The sequence below is a fragment of the Hypanus sabinus genome, chromosome 6 (assembly GCF_030144855.1).
Source record: "Hypanus sabinus isolate sHypSab1 chromosome 6, sHypSab1.hap1, whole genome shotgun sequence".
Taxonomy (NCBI): Eukaryota; Metazoa; Chordata; class Chondrichthyes; order Myliobatiformes; family Dasyatidae; genus Hypanus; species Hypanus sabinus.
In genome coordinates, this window is record NC_082711.1 from 76,681,578 (window position 1) to 76,701,176 (window position 19,599).

At 39.4% G+C, this 19,599-nt stretch overlaps 1 protein-coding gene across 8 annotated transcripts in view; it reads right to left on the reverse strand.

Moving 5' to 3' along the window:
* The window catches only part of LOC132395595 (tensin-3-like), a 320,946-nt gene that overhangs the window by 14,229 nt on the left and 287,118 nt on the right, over window positions 1–19,599 (reverse strand). For 7 of the 8 annotated variants that reach the window (XM_059972423.1, XM_059972424.1, XM_059972427.1 and 4 more), the window contains 7 exons: window positions 18,011–18,185; window positions 15,188–15,267; window positions 14,615–15,100; window positions 9,490–9,582; window positions 7,048–7,179; window positions 1,476–1,574; window positions 1,298–1,375 (listed from right to left, as the gene is read on the reverse strand). In XM_059972423.1, coding sequence (XP_059828406.1) covers window positions 1,298–1,375; window positions 1,476–1,574; window positions 7,048–7,179; window positions 9,490–9,582; window positions 14,615–15,100; window positions 15,188–15,267; window positions 18,011–18,185 — 1,143 coding nt within the window. The remainder of the gene's footprint in view (window positions 1–1,297; window positions 1,376–1,475; window positions 1,575–7,047; window positions 7,180–9,489; window positions 9,583–14,614; window positions 15,101–15,187; window positions 15,268–18,010; window positions 18,186–19,599) is intronic. The other variant, XM_059972421.1, reaches the window with a different exon arrangement.

Genomic DNA, 19,599 nt, shown 5'->3' on the forward strand with positions numbered 1-19,599 from the left:
CCTGACAGATTACTATGAGAAATTCACTGATACTTGAAGTGTGTAAAATAAGTTTTAAGAGATGGATTAGCTGGACAGTTATGTTTAAAACAACTAGAAATATCAACTTGAATAAGCGGATTACACTGTAAAGGTCACACTATCCCATCTAGAGTTTGGAAGCTCTTTCAATGGCTGTTAAATTCCACTCCTGAGAACTGTTCATAAATCGGAATAGAAGTGAAACAGGTGGGAGAGGATTACAGAAAGAGCTGTGACAGGAGTCTATGCAAGTGTGGGAACTGTCGCTCTCAGTCGGCCCTAAAGTGCCTTAGTGGGAGAGCAAGTGGTTCACCTCAGCACTCTCAGTTCCGTGTGCGTGTGAGTGTACCTGTCTATCCAGCCCACTGGAGAAAGAAGGCACACGGAAATGTTCTGTTCCCTACCTGCAGCAGCTGTCAAATTCAACTCCATGCCCCCACTGCTCTCCCAAATTTTCATTGGTATGTGTGGGTTGTCCATAAATTGCGTGGGCTTTGCTAGAAAGCAGCACGCGGGGGGGGGGGGGGGGTGGATCTGCAACGGTTTTTGATGTATTGGTACAGTAGATTTGTAGCTACAGAAATTGGCAGGCTTTTCAGAAAATCCCCTCCAAAGTGGTATGTAGTAACATTAAAACCAAAGATGTACTCTTGAGTTGTGATGTTTCACCAAGTATAGTTCACTTCAAAGCCAGGTGCATGAATAGGCTGCAGACACCATGTTTCCTCCCCCACCAGCCCATAGTGCAGGCCGTTTGTACCACTTACACACTGAAGTTCCTCACCTCAGTTGCTCCATCTCCATCCCCCAAACCCATGATTTCTACAACTTAAGATAGTCACACAACTTGAAGTGGAAGTATATTGTCAGTCCCTCATCTTCAGTGGATCTAAATGCTGGATATCCCTTTACAACAGTAGTATGTTTGCACCTGTACAGCAATCCAAGATCATGTGTGCCCTTCTTAAGGGCAATTGGAGATAGTCAGTAAATTCCCCTTCCCCATAAAATCCACATTTGCAATTTTCATCTCTCCCCAAAATCGGTTTTGTATTCCCTGTAGCTGTCTGGATCTGCGCACGAACACACCAACATGTCTCTCTGATGGTTGTCATGCAGGTCATAACTATGCTGATTGCATAATAACACTTTCAAAACAATAATAAACATTCTGAAACCAAACTAAAGATTGGTTAACAGGAGCATTTTTAATGCAGGCTCTCCTCTTAAAGTATGTGTTTTTCTGCAACTCTTCTCACCCAATGTATACACTAACCTCTATCGGGGATGAGCAGCTTGCAAGGCAATGCCAGGGGGGTGATGGAATGTTGATAAACCAATGCAGTCAGACTCCCTGATCAAACAGACAATAATGCGCATTAGATAAAGGTGAATCATTCCACTTTTAAAATGTCTAGAGCAACTTTGAGTGAAGAAGATACAAAACAACATACCAAAGTACGGTTCATTGGGACATCCCTTTAATCGTACTCCCTTTTGGGTGCATTCAATCAGGAAATGTCTGACCAGCTCATTTGCTAAGTCTCCTGCTGCTGTGAAATAAAGGAACATATTGACATACATGTTAGTGAATCAGGGAGACAGACGTTGAGGTAAATAAATCTTTCTTCAGAGAAGGGCTGAGCAAGATTCTGGGTCCCAATGGGTCTTCATGAAATGACTTGAGAGTTTGCTAATGCAATGGGTTTGGTTTTCCAACATTCCCCTGACTCAGAGGTTCCATTAGCTTGGAAAATAACAAATTAGCTCTTTTCAGAATCAAGGAGTAACTGAGGCAAGAGTAATTAAAAAGTGGATTATCAAGTGAATGAAGGGAGTGAGGTTATGAAGGATTTAAGTATTCCAATGCATCAGTCACATCGTTAGCAGGCAGATGGTACCAGTAGGGAAAAGGATTCCAGCCGTTATTTCAAACAGGTTGGAGTTTAAGATTGGGGAGGTTTTGTTCCAGTGGCGGTGGTGATGCTGCACCTGGAATACTGTACACAGCTTTGATCCCCTTTACTTTTTAAAAAGGACAGAGTAGCATTGGAGCAGCCTAAAGGATATTCACCGGTTTAAATCCTGGGATATGAGGTTCTATCCTATCAAGAGAGGCTGGAGAGCATTGTTCTATATTCCTTAGAGTTTAGAAGGGATGACCTTATTCACACGCAGAAGATGAGTGGGCACCTGACAGGGTAAATGTTGAAACGTTTTTACTTGTAAGAGAGGGGACATGGCTACAAAGTAATGAAATTTTGATAAATCAAAGCAGTCATTTAAAACGGGAGTATAGAAACCGAGCCTCTGGAATTCTTTGCCTGTGAAGAGATGGAGGCTAGATGTTCAGCTGTTTAAGATGGAGATAGATATGTTAGTAAATGGTGGGGTAGGCATGAGGTACCCTGGTGGTCTATTCTTGCTCTTATTTTCTTGTGTTCTTGTCAGAAAATGGGAACCTAAACACCAATCAGCTTAATATCTTCGAACACTTTCCATTTAAAAGATGTTAAAATCATACAGCAGGTAACTATTCAATTCACCATGGTTCTATGAAAGGATAATCGTATTTGACTAATTTATTACAACTCTTTGAAGAGGTATAGTCAGGCCTCGTGCAATGCCACCCCACATAGCACAGATTTGTTACAATGTGGTTATTCAATTCCTTATTAAAATTTTTAAAAGTGACAAAAATTCATTCTGAACCACACTTAAAACTTCTCAAGATCAGTCACATTACAGTAAGCATTCAATTGGCCAATGAGAGCGCTTTACATATGCTCTGAGCCAATCATGTATTAGTTCACACTCCGCCTCCCCCGTGTGTGTAAATATTCTTGCTCCCTCTCCAATTTATTCCATGTTTTTCACCTATAATGTCTGGAAAACGGCCTGCAACTTCCGGTGAGGGTAGTACATGCAAGATGTTTAGGTAAAGCATTAGCATGGATGTGAAACTGCAATTCATACAGTGTTTGATGAGAGCCAAGTTGATTTTGGCACCTCTTTGAAATTGGCTCCATCAACGATCAGAATAATAAAAAAAAATGCAGACAAGGTATAAGCTTCTGCAATGATGACCTCAAAGTTATCATCAATACCTAACCACAAGCATCACCACAATCACAAATCCTGGACCAGCTCATCATTAAAATCACCCTGACTGGGAGCCAAGCAATAAGGCAGAGAGAGGTATTCTCGACATGATTTCTTGCTACTGAGAACTGCTCCATGAGAGAAAACTTGAGAAAAGACAGTCAAATCTTGACGCCTACTTGAAGAAGAAACCAAAGTTAGAGGAGGACCACAGCTCGGTCCCTTCTCTAGGATATAACCACCACCCGATTCCCACTGCTGCTGCTGTGACATGTTGCTGCTCAACTGATGTACGGGTTGTGTGATGGTTACTCCACAAATTACTGTGTATACAGAAAATAATATACATCTCAGGTGTGATTTTTTTAATCCAGCACACATGTCCATTCATATAACGTTATAATGATCCTGCGTAGTGCTGATTTCACCTTGAAGGAACACATCCTCAGTGTTAAGTGGAGTCTGAGAGGAATGCATTGTGGGTAGAGAAAATGTGGTTAATGGATTGCATTTGGTTTTCAGAAGGTTCTATCTTGGATTGCTGCAAGAATAAAAATTTGTGAGTAGGAGGTAAGAAGGTAACATCTTAGGTAGATGGAATATTGGATGGCTGACAGAAAACAGACATAACATTCTTATCCTGTTCACAAAATATAAAGAAGGATGTGCAACAGGAATCAACTTGAATTAAAACACTGAAGATATTGTTGTCAAAATTGCTTATGACACAAGGCAGGAAGGAAATTCAGTGTAAAAAGTAGATAAAGGAGGGTATAAAGGGTATAAACACAAGTTGAATGAGTGAGAATTTCTGACAAATGAACATACAATAAAGGAAAAGGTGAAATTGTTCAATCTGGAAGGAAAATTAAAAAGCATTAACAAAATTATGTGAGACGATAACAATTTAAAATACTAACTTATTCATCCAAGCGCCCTGCAAGAATTACAAAAGTCATTAGTATAGCAAGGAAATTCGGAAAGGTAACAAAGTTCCATTCATTGTAAATGGGAGTTCAATCCTGAAGTAAGGATGGATATGTTCTGTACACAGACCAGTGGTGAGAACATGTTGTTTTATTTAAACGCAGCATATTCACTAAATGCAGTTTATAAGACTGATATGTGGAAAGGATGGATGGCTGGTGGTGTAGTGGCATCAGTACTGGACCTGGAGGACAATGGTCCATGATTTGAATCTGGCTGGTTCCCTGCACGCTGTCCATCTGTGCTCCATTGAGTAACTAAACCTTGTTTTTTTTTAAAAAAAAGATAAATGCTAACAAAAAGGCAAAAAATGCCACCAGATGTGCCATAAGATGTGAAAAGGATGTGGAAAGGATTGGTAGTCTCTTGTATCTGCTAGTCTGGAAGAATGAGAGTGACAATTGAAGCATTAAAATCCTGAAGAGCAGATTATTGATAAGCAAGGTATAACACATAGCTGAGAAGTGATTGCTAGGTTGATGAGATCAGCCATTATCTTATTAAGTAGCAGATGGGTCCACGTCCCAATCCTACTCCTGATCTCATGCTTGTAAAGCAGAGTGACATATCTGTAATATTCATATCTATGAATAATTACCAGTTCTTAAGTTCAGAACAACAAAATGTTTTGGAGAATCTGAAATAAACAGCTTCAAAAGCTGAAAGACAAACTTATGAAAAACGCACGTGAAGATTGTGCTGTAAAATTAAAGGCACAGAATACAAAACAGGCGATAAACAAATCTTTGATCATGTCAGAGTTTGCATTTTTCCTTGTGCAGCATATTGAAGATATTCAAAAGGCATTGGAGTGACTAGAACAATGTAGAGTTGAATGCAGAATCTACAGCCTCTTTCTCTGCACTAATGTGATCTGAGGACCTTAAGATATAGCATGAAAAAGATTTGCAAACTGGCTGATGAATCAGCAACTTGAAATAGTTAATGTAAAAGATGAATAACCACCATATATATGCATAGAGCTACAAGGACACGGTGGTTAATCAAAAATAATATAGGAAGCAGTGTTCAGAATAGTTTTTAAAATGGTGAAAAATAAGAAATGTCACAGATGGTTATAGAAATGGATCATTTCAAAGATGCTGAAAAGCCACTCCATGACTATAAAAGACTATTATTCAAACTTGCTTTGCAGTAACATATTTCCCCACATCCATGAGGGATCTCTTTTATCTTCTATGTTTTTCTGTATGAATCTCCTTCTTTCAATTTCAAATACCAAATGTGTCCTTGAAAGATAACAACTCTCTCAATACCATCAGCCACGTCACCTGCTTTCAGTAACTGCCCTCCATTATTCGATTCCTGTGGAAGTTCAATCAATCTGTCTCCAAGAATAGTCCTTCCTTTCTGTATATTATTATTTTTGGAGACAAGGATCCATCTCCTGCTTTGCTCTTAAGCTGCCCCACAGAAGATGTTCCAGAGACAGAGCAGAGGAGCCCAGTGACTGCAGAAAGTTCTTAATGCTCTTCCTCCATTATTAATGCTCTCTTCCATTCTTCAGTTCTTCAGTTTCCAATTTCCAACAAAATGCAGTAGCTTGAATTGGGTTCTGTGCAAACTTACATTTATCCAATATGCCCATTATATTGAATAAATATGATGACATTACCTTGGCATTCTCATTCCTTCAACTGCATTACAATGCCACACCTGCCATCTGCAAAGTTACAGAGGGAGGCCTCTGCAACTGGATCCTTGGCTTACTCAGCGGGAGACAACAGTCTGCAGATTGCAAACAACATTTGCTCCTTGCTGACAATCAACACTGGTGTACCTCAGATATGCATGATTGACTCTAGTCTCTCTACGCCTAGGGACGGCTCAAATGGCATCTATAAATTTGATGATGACACAGCTACTGTTGGCAGAATTTCAGATGGTGATGAGGAAGCATACAGGAGCAAGTGGTGCTGCAACAATGACCTTGCACTCAACATGGAAAGTCAAAGGAATTGGTTGTGGATTTCATGAGGGGGAAGTCGAGGGAACACACACCAGTCCTCATCAAGGAATAGGTATTGGAAAGGATGGGCACTTTCATGTACCTTGATGTCCACATTTTTGAAGATCTATCCTAGGCCCAACGTACTGATGCAATTACAAAGACAACTATATTAAGAGTTTGAGGAGACTTGGCACGTCACCAAAGATTCTTGCAAATGTCTACAGCTGTACCGTGGAGAGCACTCTAACTGGTCTGCCTGGTATGGGGAGGGTTATGCACAGGAAAAAGCTGCAGAAAATTGTAAACTCAGTCAGCTCCATCATGGGCACTAGCCTCCCCAACATTGAGAATACCTCAAAAAGGTGGCATCCGTCATTAAGGGCCCTCATCACCCAGGACATCCCCTTTTCTCATTGCTACCATCAGGGAGTAGGTACAGGAGCCTGAAGACACACTCAACATTTCAGGAACCAATCTCTTCCCCTCAGCCATCAGGTCTCAGAATGGACAATGAACCCATGTACATTAACTCACTAATTTTTCTCCTTCTGCTATCTTTTTAATTTGAGTCTTTTTTATCTAATTCTTATTACAGTTTAGTTTTTTATTATGTACCGTATTGCACTGCTGTTGCAAAACTCCAGATCTCATGCTGTATGCCAGTGACAGTAAACCTGATTCTGATTCATTCCATATCCCTTCAGCCCCTGCTTCTTCTATTTATTCCCATCTTTTCTCCATCCTGTCATTCATCAAACTGCTGTTTTCTCAAGTTTTTTTTCCTCTCTACTGATCTTCCCAATGTTTTACCCTTTCCCAAATTCGCTCTTCTTTGATATCAAGTATCATTCCTCAAGGACATTTCTGGCATCAATACACATACATGCAATACACATTCTGATTTGTGGCTGAATGTACAGAGAGTATATGCAATATATGTGCAGACCAATTCAAACATAGAATACCTTTTTTGTTCTGCTGAAGCACAGAAGCTGGAGGTGTAGCGACTTTCATTGCCAAACCATAGGCACCCCGGAAAGAATGGCTGTCCCGGACGATAAATGATCCCGGCTCTTTATCTTTCAGTAATGTAATGGCTGTGGATTTAATAATCAAATCACTAAAACTTAGTCACAGAGTGTGTATTAATTTCTAAAATTCAGATAAAAAATCTTGTAAGAGTGATTTCTTGTGTGGTAGAAATTGATTTCAATTTATTGTACCCATACTTTGATACCCAAATCTTCCTTTCCATTGATCTTCATGTGCACTAAGGTGATAATAATTTATAATGATTTCAAAAAAGTGAACCTTTGATGTAGTATCAAAGTTGAGATTTATTCCTGAGCAGCTTTTGACGTTTGACTTTAGGCCACTTACAGAGGCCAGTATGTTGAGGATCTTGCAGCAATGATGGCATAACATCTAAGACCTGGTAAATTCTGACACCTACTCTAACATACTTGGAGGATCACCACGATCCGGACAAGCACCAGGCGGACCACCTCCTATTCCAGGAGCTTGGCCAGTGTTTTTAGTTCCATTGAGTTGCCACATCCAGCCTTGCTGCTCTCCTCGGCTAAAAGCCTTATGTATGAGAGGATTCAGCAGATGTGCATTACAATGGCCAGAGCTTTTCAGTCCCAATAAAATGAGATAAGATGATTTTACTTAAAAAACAAAGATATGCTATAACATAGCTACTGTTAGAAAAAAAAGTTGAAGAGGAAGTTCTGTATACAGTCGGCCCTCCTTATCCACGAGTTCTGCATGCGCGGATTCAACCAACCGCGGATCGAGAAAACACGGAAGTTGAGCATTGTTTGCCTTGCGTCTCGTTCGTTCGCTACTTGTGTTGTGATGTGAGAGGAAGGAGTTTAAGGCTAGTAAGGGATAGCTGGCTAGCTATGTAAAGCGCTACAACCTCAAGAACTTAAAGATCATGGGAGAATCCGGATTGGCTGATGCGAGGCGGCATCAGTGTTCCCAGAAGAACTACGATGGTTGCGTCTGTACTGAACATGTACAGACTTTTTTCTTGTCATTATTCCCCAAACAATGCAGTATAACAACTATTTACACAGCACTTATATTGTATTAGGTATTATAAGTAATTGAGCGATGATTTAAAGTATACGGGAGGATGTGCATAGGTTATATGCAAATACTACGACATTTTATATTAGGGATTTCAGCATCAGCGTTTTTTGGTATCTGCAGGGGGAGGGGGGGGTCCTGGAACCAATCCCCGCGGATAAGGAGGGACAACTGTATTTAAAATAAACACACAGCTTAAAATTTAAAATTTATAAATTATTCTGAAAGAGATTTAGCAATTAAAATTGATTATTTTCTCTACAAATATCTGCATTTGTTGTGCTTGCAAATGCTAGTGTGTTATCTATTCTCAAGAAAATATATCATACTTTTAATTAAAAAGACAAAATTGCGATCACAGAGCATATCAACAAGTTTTCTGGTATCTACAACTGAAAGTTTTGCACCGCTTTGTAAAAGAACATTAAACAATATTAATGACAGCAATGAGGAACTATAATTTTAACGTTTGACTGCAGAGCCACAGGCAGTGTTTAACCCTGTATGCACTCATAAAACCACTTTAAAATAAATCAACATTTCTTGAGGTTGACAGAGGGTTAGCAGTGATTGATGAAGTGAGTTTCAGTTCTAGCAAATGTCAATTCTCAGACTCTCCATTTCCTCAGATTGCTGAGGAAATCAACATGAAATTATTTTGCTTCTCTGAGATTGGTACATTTGACAAAATGGATTCCTGCACCAGAGCTGTAATAGATGAGGCTTGCATATACAAGAGAAATAGATGAACAAACACACTGCAAATGTGCATTGCTGATGATCATGTACGATTTTGCTAGCAACAAATAGTTTCAGTGGCTGACAGAGTAGACTCATTGCTACAAAAAGGAGGATTTCAAAGGCAGCACTGAGCCAGACACTCCCACTACAATAATGAGCAGGCATGCTCTGCTAATCTTTATCCCCATGTAGTCACATAACTAATACTAAAGTATGAGAGAAAAACTTAATTACTTCCAAGTTCTTAATGCCCATTTTTCAGAAGAGAACATGGATAAAAAATTTCATCTGCATTCACTCCTTCCAACAATCTATGGATTAGGAACATTGTGAGAGATTTTTGGCACTGCATAGCTATAGGGCAATGTTCAAGTCTCCTCATAGGGTTTGTGTCAATTCAGCCACTAGATTTAATTTCACTTTATATTCAACTACACATTATCTCATGAGATACTGTACTGCTTTTCCCAGTCTCCCCATCCCATTTTCACTGTCATATTATTTAGTCCCAGGTAGCTCATGATAACTCAAACAACTTGTCATAGAATTGCAAGACAGCTCCCGCTCACCTTGTTCACGCGATATCTCTGGCTTGTACCAAAACTTGGATGTGTCCTGTACAAATTTTACAGTGACATGTTTTTCAGATGATGAACTTGAATCTGTAACAAAAGCAAAAAGGGAAAAAAATTTACTTCCAAATTTAATTACTTCATATTTGTAAAAATAAACCAGAATATGGTAATCAAAACATAATCATATTACATACATTCATTTTGCAATATTAGTAACAAAATTTAGTATTTCAACAATTATAAGCATACTTTTCTCTCATCCTTTGCCTTTATTCATCTCGGACAAACCATCACCATGTGGTATAACTCATAAATTCTCTTCTGACAGTTCCTAACTGACATACAATCTTCCAATAAGTAGCAAGAGATGTTAAGATTTGTATTACAAGCAGATGTTTAAGTATTACAGGAAAGAATAAGAAAATAAAATCTGCAACTTGTTACAGGAATAATTGAGCCTGTTTCATGCTACATCAATTGATCTTAATGAGGACAAAATTAATGGATTTAGGATTAGCCTCACAAAACTAAGGTGAGAATGGATTTTGGGTCAGATTGAATTGCCTCCTAATTCTCAAAGTTAAGGGAGGCATTTAAATAACAGTCATGTGCACTAAAAGGCACAACAGCCTTTCATCTTAAGACGGTTCAAGAAGTTTGGTATTGGCCTCCAAATGCTAAGAACTTTCTACAGGGGCACAATTGAGAACATCCTGACTGGCTGCATCACCGCCTGGTATGGGAACTGTACTTCCCTCAATCGCAGAACTCTGCAGAGAGTGGCGTGGATAACCCAATGCATCTGTGGATGTGAACTTCCCACTATTCAGGACAATTAAAGTGACGGGTGCATAAAAAGGGCCCAAAGGATCATTGGGGACCTGAGTCACCCCAAACACAAACTGTTCCATCTGCTACCATCTGGGAAACGGTACCACAGCATTAAAGCCAGGACCAACAGGCTCCAGGACAGCTTCTTCCACCAGGCCATCAGACTGATTGATTCATGCTGATACAATTGTATTTCTATGCTATACTGACTGTCCTGTTTTACATACCATTATTATAATTACTATAAATTGCTCATTGCACATTTAGACAGAGACATAACATAAACATTTTTACTCCTCATGTATATGAAGGATACAAGTAATAGACAATTCAATTCAATGCAACATTATCACTAACGTCACAGTAGCATTACCACCCACTGAAAGATGCCTGCTCAAAACTGAAAGGGAGGGGTCAACACTGTGGAGAGAAAATAGTAATTTTCCATTCCCACATAATGCAATCATCCAGCTTTTAATAATGAAAGTTATTATAATACATATGTTTACTTAAAATCAGTGGTATTTGAAATGTTAAGCAGATAGTGCCAACAAATTTCCTTCTTTCATATTAATAGTTCATTGAGCCAATCAGTGCTACATGAGTGTTGAGCCATCTTTAAACCCCATGCATTTAATATTAATCCCACGCCAAACAGTTAGTCTTCCCGTACTTCCAATAACATTAAACATAGAAAGGCACATTACAGGCCCTTCGGCCCACAATGTTGTGCCGACCCTCAAACCCTGCTTCCCATATAACCCCCCACCTTAAATGCCTCCATATACCTGTCTAGTAGTCTCTTAAACTTCACTAGTGTATCTGCCTCCACCACTGACTCAGGCAGTGCATTCCACGCACCAACCACTCTCTGAGTGAAAAACCTTCCTCTAATATCCCCCTTGAACTTCCCTCTCCTTACCTTAAAGCCATATCCTCTTGTACTGAGCAGTGGTGCCCTGGGGAAGAGGTGCTGGCCGTCCACTCTGTCTATTCCTCTTAATATCTTGTACACCTCTATCATGTCTCCTCTCATCCTTCTTCACTCCAAAGAGTGAAGTCCTAGCTCCCTTAATCTCTGATCATAATGCATACTCTCTAAACCAGGCAGCATCCTGGTAAATCTCCTCTGTACCCTTTCCAATGCTTCCACATCCTTCCTATAGTGAGGTGACCAGAACTGGACACAGTACTCCAAGTGTGGCCTAACTAGAGTTTTATAGAGCTGCATCATTACATCATGTCTCTTAAACTCTATCCCTCAACTTATGAAAGCTAACACCCCATAAGCTTTCTTAACTACCCTCTCTTACCTGTGAGGCAACTTTCAGGGATCTGTGGACATGTACCCCCAGATCCCTCTGCTCCTCCACACTACCAAGTAGCCTGTCATTTACTTTATACTCTGCCTTGGAGTTTGTCCTTCCAAAGTGTACCACCTCACACTTCTCCGGGTTGAACTCCATCTGCCACTTCTGCATCCTATCAATGTCTCTCTGCAATCTTTGACAATCCTCTACACTATCTACAACTCCACCAACCTTTGTGTTTTCTGCACAACCCACCCTTCTACCCCCACATCCAGGTTGTTAATAAAAATCACAAGTAGAGGTCCCAGAACCGATCCTTGTGGGACACCACTAGTCACAACCCTCCAATCTGAACGTACTCCCTCCACCACGACCCTCTGCTTTCTGTAGGCAAGCCAATTCTGAATCCACCTGGCCAAACTTCCCTGGATCCCATGCCTTCTGACTTTCTGAATAAGCCCACTGTGTGGAACCTTGTCAAATGCCTTACTGAAATCCATGAAGATCACATCCACTGCACTACCCTCATCTATATGCCTAGTCACCTCCTCAAAGAACTCTATCAGGCTTGTTAGGCACAATCTGTCCTTCACAAAGCCCAAAACTCCCAAAAGAATTTAATAACTTGACACCAAATGGTTGTGTTTTTTAAAATTGTACTTGAAAATTGCTGAGTACAAGAATATAAGAGAAAATTGCAAGATCCAAATGTTTTGAATATGTATTTTACTTTAAGTGCCAAGAATTCAATGCAGGAGAAACCTAGTGTCTATTTTCAATAATGCAGACTGGCTTGCCTTTCTTAATCATTTTTCTTTGTTTTAATTGGGATACTTTTTTTGAAAAAAAGTACAGTGGATTCTGATTAATTGGGGCAGCTACTTATTTGGGACAACTGTTAAAGAATAAAAATTAATTTAAAAAAAAAGCTGGTTTCCCTTTGTTTCTCTGGGACACTATGTTGCTTGACTAGGACAGGAGAGTGTTGCCAAGCAGTTTCTAACTAGAGTCAGTCACGCACACTTGTGTGGCTATTAGACGCTGTACTGTGGTTAGAGGGAACAGCTTTTAAATAGCATCAGTTGCATGTGTTTGTGTTCAGAAAGCAGTGATTTCTCTCACTGGTAGTTGATGGGATATAAGCAGTAAGACAATTCAGAACTACTTTGCTCGCTACAGTTTCAAGGATTCAGGTTTGGAGATGCCAGAAATGGCCGTAGATGAAAATGAAACAATTTCACTACTTCAGTGTTTGGAACTATGAAGAATTTGAACGTATTGACAATCTTTTTGAATGTTACAATGAAAGTGACGATTTGGAAGATACAATCATTGAAGGCATTGTGTGAAGGCAGTTCTTTATCTACATCTAGGTATCTACACTGATTTTACTCATTTGCAGTCAATCAAAAGAACGCAGCAGCATACACTGGGTGAATTCCTCCGTCGATAAATATTAGGAACCAATGCGCAGTTTTATAGTACTGTAGCAGTATTGGTAGTGCTCTAATTTGTTCCTCATTTCATTGGGAAAACATAATGTTATTCAGTTAAATGGTGATTTATCATTTTTAATACCTTTTTTTAACTATTTCCATGTACCTTTGGCTAATTGGGGCAGCTGTTTAATTGGGCCAAAATATACTGGTCCTGATGGAATTGACCATAGTTGTGATCAAAGGAAGCCAGCTGAAAGAAAATTTTAATTCCTAGTGAAGTCAATGATAATGCCCACAATCTCTGGAATCCTCTGGGCATTGAGGGTGGAATTCTACAGCACAATTTTTTAAATTTATTTATTCGTTGGCATACATGCTGGATAGGCCTTTCCGGGCCATTGAACTGCACTGCTCAGCAACCCCTGATTTAACCCTAGTCGAATCAGGAGACAATTTACAATGACCAATTAGCCTACTGAAAGGTATGACTTTGGACTCTGGGAGAAAACCGGAACACCCGGAGGAAATCCACACCGTCATGGGGAGCAGCAGCAGCAATTGAACCTGGGTCACTGGTCCTGTAAAGCTTTCTGCCAGCCACGATGGTACCATGCTGTCCCTTGTAAATTCTTGTAAGTTTCAGTTAAGTGAAAGCATCTTGCTTCCACTCACAACTAACACTGAATAGTTCATAAAGCTGACAAGAACATCAGTTAAAAAGCGAGTGCTTGATCGGTGTTATCTAATCCCCATCACGCTTCAAGTCAACAAAGTTTCTCAAGTAACCTTTCAGGGACAAGACACTGATTATGGAAGAGAAACTATTCTCAAAATAACTAACAAATATTTGAAGCTCTCGGGTCACTAATGTTCTGCAGACCCTGATAACATCACTAAATTGCTTGTAAACTCTGTATCCATATAAAATAATTGCTGTACTTTGTGGTGAACACAAGGAGCAACAGCAGAAGTCAGCAGTCGATTAGGAGCTCACTTCCAAAAACATCACCAAATAATATCTGGTAACTCTAGTTTTGTTATGTTAAATTGCATTCAGGGAAACAAAAAGTACAGCAGTATTGTGTGTCTTATCTTACTTTACATTACAAGCATGCTGCTGGCAACAGCCTTGTGTTCACCAGCAGTGGCCACGTAGCATAAACACGGTGGGGCTGCTGTGTCTAGCAGGCAGCTTCTCGACTGTGGGTGGGCCGTGTGCTTAACATTCAGCTTTCCAGAAGTTGGTCATTACTAACTGCCCCAGAGAGCTCCACGGCTAGAAGTGCGCATAAACACATAAGAGAATATTCAGCTAGAGGACACCAAGACTGCAGATACTAGGATATGGAACGGAAACAAATCTCATTATCTTTGCATAAAAATAATCAAGTATCTTTGAGATTAACTGGTTTTGGAAAACAGGCAAACAGATGTTTCAGCGTAGTGAATCCACACTAACCAGTGACCATCCAAACACAACATATACATTAGATTTGTTCTATTAATTAAGTATTTGTAATATTAAATAGCAGTACTCACCTTGTGCAGCAGAGGTACTGATAACTTTGGAAAAGTCAGGAAGGATACTGGGAAAGGGAATGCTGATTGTACTTCCACTGTGTGGACTTGAAAAGCCACTTGAAGCTGGTGAGATGGACACAAGTGAATGATCTCCCTCAGAAATCCTTTTCTTTTCCGGCAAGGGGGGATGGACAGTCACACCCATAACATCATGCATTAGCGGTGTATTACTTTGAGGCTGCCCATTAACTGCCAGGACACTAGTCACAGGGGAGTTCATGTTCAAAATGGTGTTGCTTGATCCTGCAGGGTAGCTCTGTGAAATGTCAGTTTTTCCATCATTGTGGAGTACACTGTTAACACCATAGTTCCGGTTACTAGAATCAGCAGGCAAAGAGTGCATTGCAGACGTTGCTCCAGTATTGCCTTGTCGCAGGTTTGCAGTGAGGCTCTCAGAAACATTCACGTGAATTGAATGGTTGTTCGAAGAGACGACTTGTGATCCTGGAGAAAGAAAATGTGATAAGCTGGAGGAATCCTGCAAGGGACTGCTGGCGTTACCAGAAAACACTGAGGAACCAAGGTAACTACCTGTTGACCTACTAATCCCAGTTACTGATGACTGAGGAGAAAACACTCCTTTCTGGGCACTCTCCAACCAACTTCGTGGGCTGTTAGGAAGAAAAGGAAATCGTAAACAGAAATAAATTAACTGTTAATATATAAAATTAGTAAACAATATTAGCCATTTTCATACAAGAATCAATCTGTCTATTTTGTAATTAATTTTTCTGCATCACAATTAATTAAAATTGAGATTCTATTAATGGATAGTAGAAACTGGTATCAATATATTTGACGATCCTATCATTACAAATACACTCTTCTCAGGCTTCCAGCCTGGTACAAATATCGATCATAACCGACGCTATAATCGATACCCTGATGAAATTGGCAGAATTTGTCATCAAAATTATAATTGACATCTGTACCCAGCTGGAAGCCCGAGTAGAGTTTATTTGTCATAAACACCGAGAAAGCACTAGATCATTCTTGAACCTGCCATTTGATTGAAAGACATCAAATTTAAAAGTGTATCTCAGCTGCTTTGGATAAGTAGTTTGGTTGGCTTCCTGACCTTGAGTACTGTTCGTGAGCCTGGCTAAAGACGGACAGAACATGGGGAGGCCATAATATTCCGTGGGAGCAATTAAACATGAAGTCAGACAGAGGGCATGAATATAGAAGCATAGCGTATATCTGGGTATCTACATTTCTTCTCAGGTTGCTCAAGGAACTCGAGGATCATTGAAACTTCAAAGAAAATTATATTAAGGCAGGTCGTTTTTAGGACAATCATTCAGAAGAAGGAAATGGAACACTACTTAAGTAGTCTAATATCACTGCTGATTAATTCTATACACTCTAGTTTATAATTTAAACAGAATTTAATGCCGGCAGAAACAAATATGAGCAGCTGCAGCTAAAGATTGGAAATTGACAGTGTATGCAAAGAATGTGCTCTAGCTATGTTTATGTTGTATGAAGAGCTTTTCAGCACAAAGCCATGCACACCCTTGCATGCGAGTAAATGAAGTGTTTCTATAGTCCTATCAGCAAATTGTGCCAAGAAAATAGAAGGTTTTATAGATTGTGAAAATATGATATGCATCCATGTCTCTTGATGGTTATTATTAGAGCCAGACATATTTGTTACATAAGCACAAGCAAAATTTAGCCTTTGCAAAATTAGTCACAATATGATGTCAGGTATCAGAGAAGGTGCAGAGGATACTTACCAGAAAGGCAGCTAGTAATGCAGGACCTGAGTTAAGCAAAGGATCTTGGAAGACTGGATTATTCTCCAGAGACAGAGAGTTAAGTTAGACAACAGGAAAAAGTCCAGAAAACACTTAGCAGGTCAGGCAGAACCAGTGGAAAAGGAAAAAGAATTAATGTTTTGGTTGAAGACCCTTCATCAGAACATCACATTTGATGAAGAGAGCTGGACTGATATGCTGACTCTGTTCCTTTATCCACAGATATTCCCTCGCCTGCTGGTTTTTTCCAGTATTTCATTTTATTTTAAACTTGCCAGCATTCGTCATTCTTTATTTTTCAATGTTCAATATCAAAAAGTGCTTTGATAGAGTAAATATGGGGAAACTCTTTGCTGTGGCACAGACGAGGAATAATTAGACACATTAAAGGTAAATAATAAATTGGTACTTGCAACATGAAAAAAAACAATGTTTACACACACAATGACAGGAAGATGGAAGCAGATTCAACAGCAACCTTCAGAAGGATAACTACATAGATATGCAAATGAAAACAATTTGCATCGCTATGAATGAACAGACTGAACATTTTCTGCTGCACTACTTAATTATCATATGAAATTAAAACAGTGGAATAAACTGAGATGCGATCCTCTGCCTGATCAATCAAATCTCCTCACATACTGAGACTTCAGTTGACTTTCAAAAGGTCAACTACTTTAGTCAAACACAATATTAATTCTGTTGAATGGATTTTCCAGCAAATGGACCTACCACTGGAAATGGATTTATCAGCTCAAACTCTGCGAGCCTCTTTATTGAAGTTGGGCTCTCGAAATTCAAACAAGTGGCCAAGATACAAAACCCGTTAGTTTCAGAATGTTGGTTTAAAAAAAAGCCTGTTGCAAAGAACAATTATCTTGCAGGGGATAGTCAAACAAGAGCTTTATCATAAATCCACAATGATCTCACTGGAGGAGACCTCTTATGGTCACACATAAAATATCACATTGCTCTTTTCATGTACCCACTCAGCACATTTCCCTGCACAAGCTGTAACTAACTAAACTGTACTTCACATGTGAATAAAGTAAAATGAAGAAAAAAGCTATTTCCACATCAACTTGAGTTTAGCAGAACTCGTGTACCTTTCCATCGACAAAGGAAAAAAACAGGTATTAGCTTGTCATACTGCTTGATACAGCATGATCTTGCCCCTCCCCAAGGTGTTTCAATGTTTAAATTGACATTTTAAAAAAAAAACTTGTCTAAGAAGCAACCTATTTGGAGTTTAAATATTTGACTGTATTTGAAAAGCACTGAGACGTCCCAGCCTAAAAGTATAGCCACCCCACCTTCTCCGCTCCACATTCCAGGTTCTCAAGTGTAAACTACCAATGGCAAAAAACAAATCTTGTGGGTAAGTAACCACAAGCAGGGGTTAGAAATAATATATTAACATTTTGAAGGCCAAACAAAGAACAACTTTTCTTTATTTGACTGTTACTGCTAACAAGTTTAAATAACTCCCGACACATTTGGTTTTACACCGGAAAGTACCACTAAGGTCTTAACTGGCAGCTGTTGACTCATTTACAAGGCTCTATGTGCAGGTAGTTTGTAAGGTTCCTACCTGTTTGTCCTGGGCACTTGGCTGTTGGTGGGGACTATGCACATCGAGCCAAATGATCGCTGGTAAGATGTACTAGTCGTTGGGGAATCAGTGTGGTATAGAACGCTGTTCACTGCTGCACTGTTATCTGAGCCCCCTACAGAATGATGACTGCCATCCGCGTAACTTTGGGTTTCTGTGTGGTAAAAATGCATTCAGTGTGAATGATCAAAACAACAGCAGGTTCAGCTTCTGTGCCATGACTAACAACTTAAAAAACCATAAGAACAAATCATATCTAATAAAGTACCAATACAGCAAGAGAAGCAAGTGACAAAATATTATTATTTTGTTGGCTTGTCTCAACATCACATAACACGATGCCTTTACTCTTAATCACCAGAGTAGGCTTTCTGGCAATTACAAATATTAATTTGCTCAACAGCTAATAGTAGGTTTCCCAAAATAAATATTACAGACATTGTTAGTTTAGTGTTTTGTTTAAAAAAAAACATGTGCTTCAAACATTTTAGAAATCAGCTTGAGGTAATGATTTACTGCACTAGTTGATTATCTGATTTTAATTTATTCCAAGGCAAATGTGAATTCAGAAATACTTTGTGATTTTCTACACTTGCAGAATCTCTAACATTTTAGATTAGGTTCCTTGCAAAAGAATTTTCTTTCAAAGCACACCCATGGGAAGGTCTTTTTCGAAAATTTCTTTTCAAAATTAAAAGGTGTCAGATCACCCTGGCAGAGGTAATCTATTTACAAAACAGCCCAATGACTTGAACAGAATTTAGGGGGAAAAGGTAAAATCATAACCTTAGCATTCTTTTGGATAAAACCTCAGAAGCATGTAGACACAAGTACAAAGATGAGATAAAGCTATCTGAAAATCAATGAAACACGACGGCCGCCCAGATTCCTGACATAGCAGAGATAACTTGCCAACATCATAGACCATTATCCAAGGCGGTTTTGAAATGGTTCAAAAACAGAGGCTCGTAGAAGCTTGTATGTGTATTTCACATCCATAGCTCACCCTTTCATCTACAAAGGTGACAGATGCATCGGCACAGTTATGTACAAGATGGGACAATTATTTGCACTACTGGGGACATAGAGTAAGCATTACTGGTACAATGATCAATATTTTTATGAACTGAGGTAAAGGGTCCCACTAAGTTTTTCTACTGCACATTTATTTCATTGAGATTCTCTCAGAGCACTGCAAAAACATTTCATGGATCCAGAAAGTGAAGCCTTCCTCTTTCCAACAGCACCATCACTGCTGTGGAAACACACCCTGGTGCCATCATTTCACACATTTAAAAAGGGAGGAAGCAACACAACCCATTTAGTTTTGAGCAATGTGCTAATTTCTTGGCTCAGGAACTCTAAAGGTACTGTTTTAACATAGCTTCACTTCAAGAATGGGTTCCGTCTCTGGAGAGCTAATCCCCATGCATAGCAACAGTGTCCCAAAATGTTTACTTTTTTCAAAATCGATCTCACTTTAATCAGGAACTGGACACTTAAACCATGGGACGTATAGGGAAACTTTAAAGTTTAATTTCTTGTAATAATTTGGTGAAAAGCTCTAT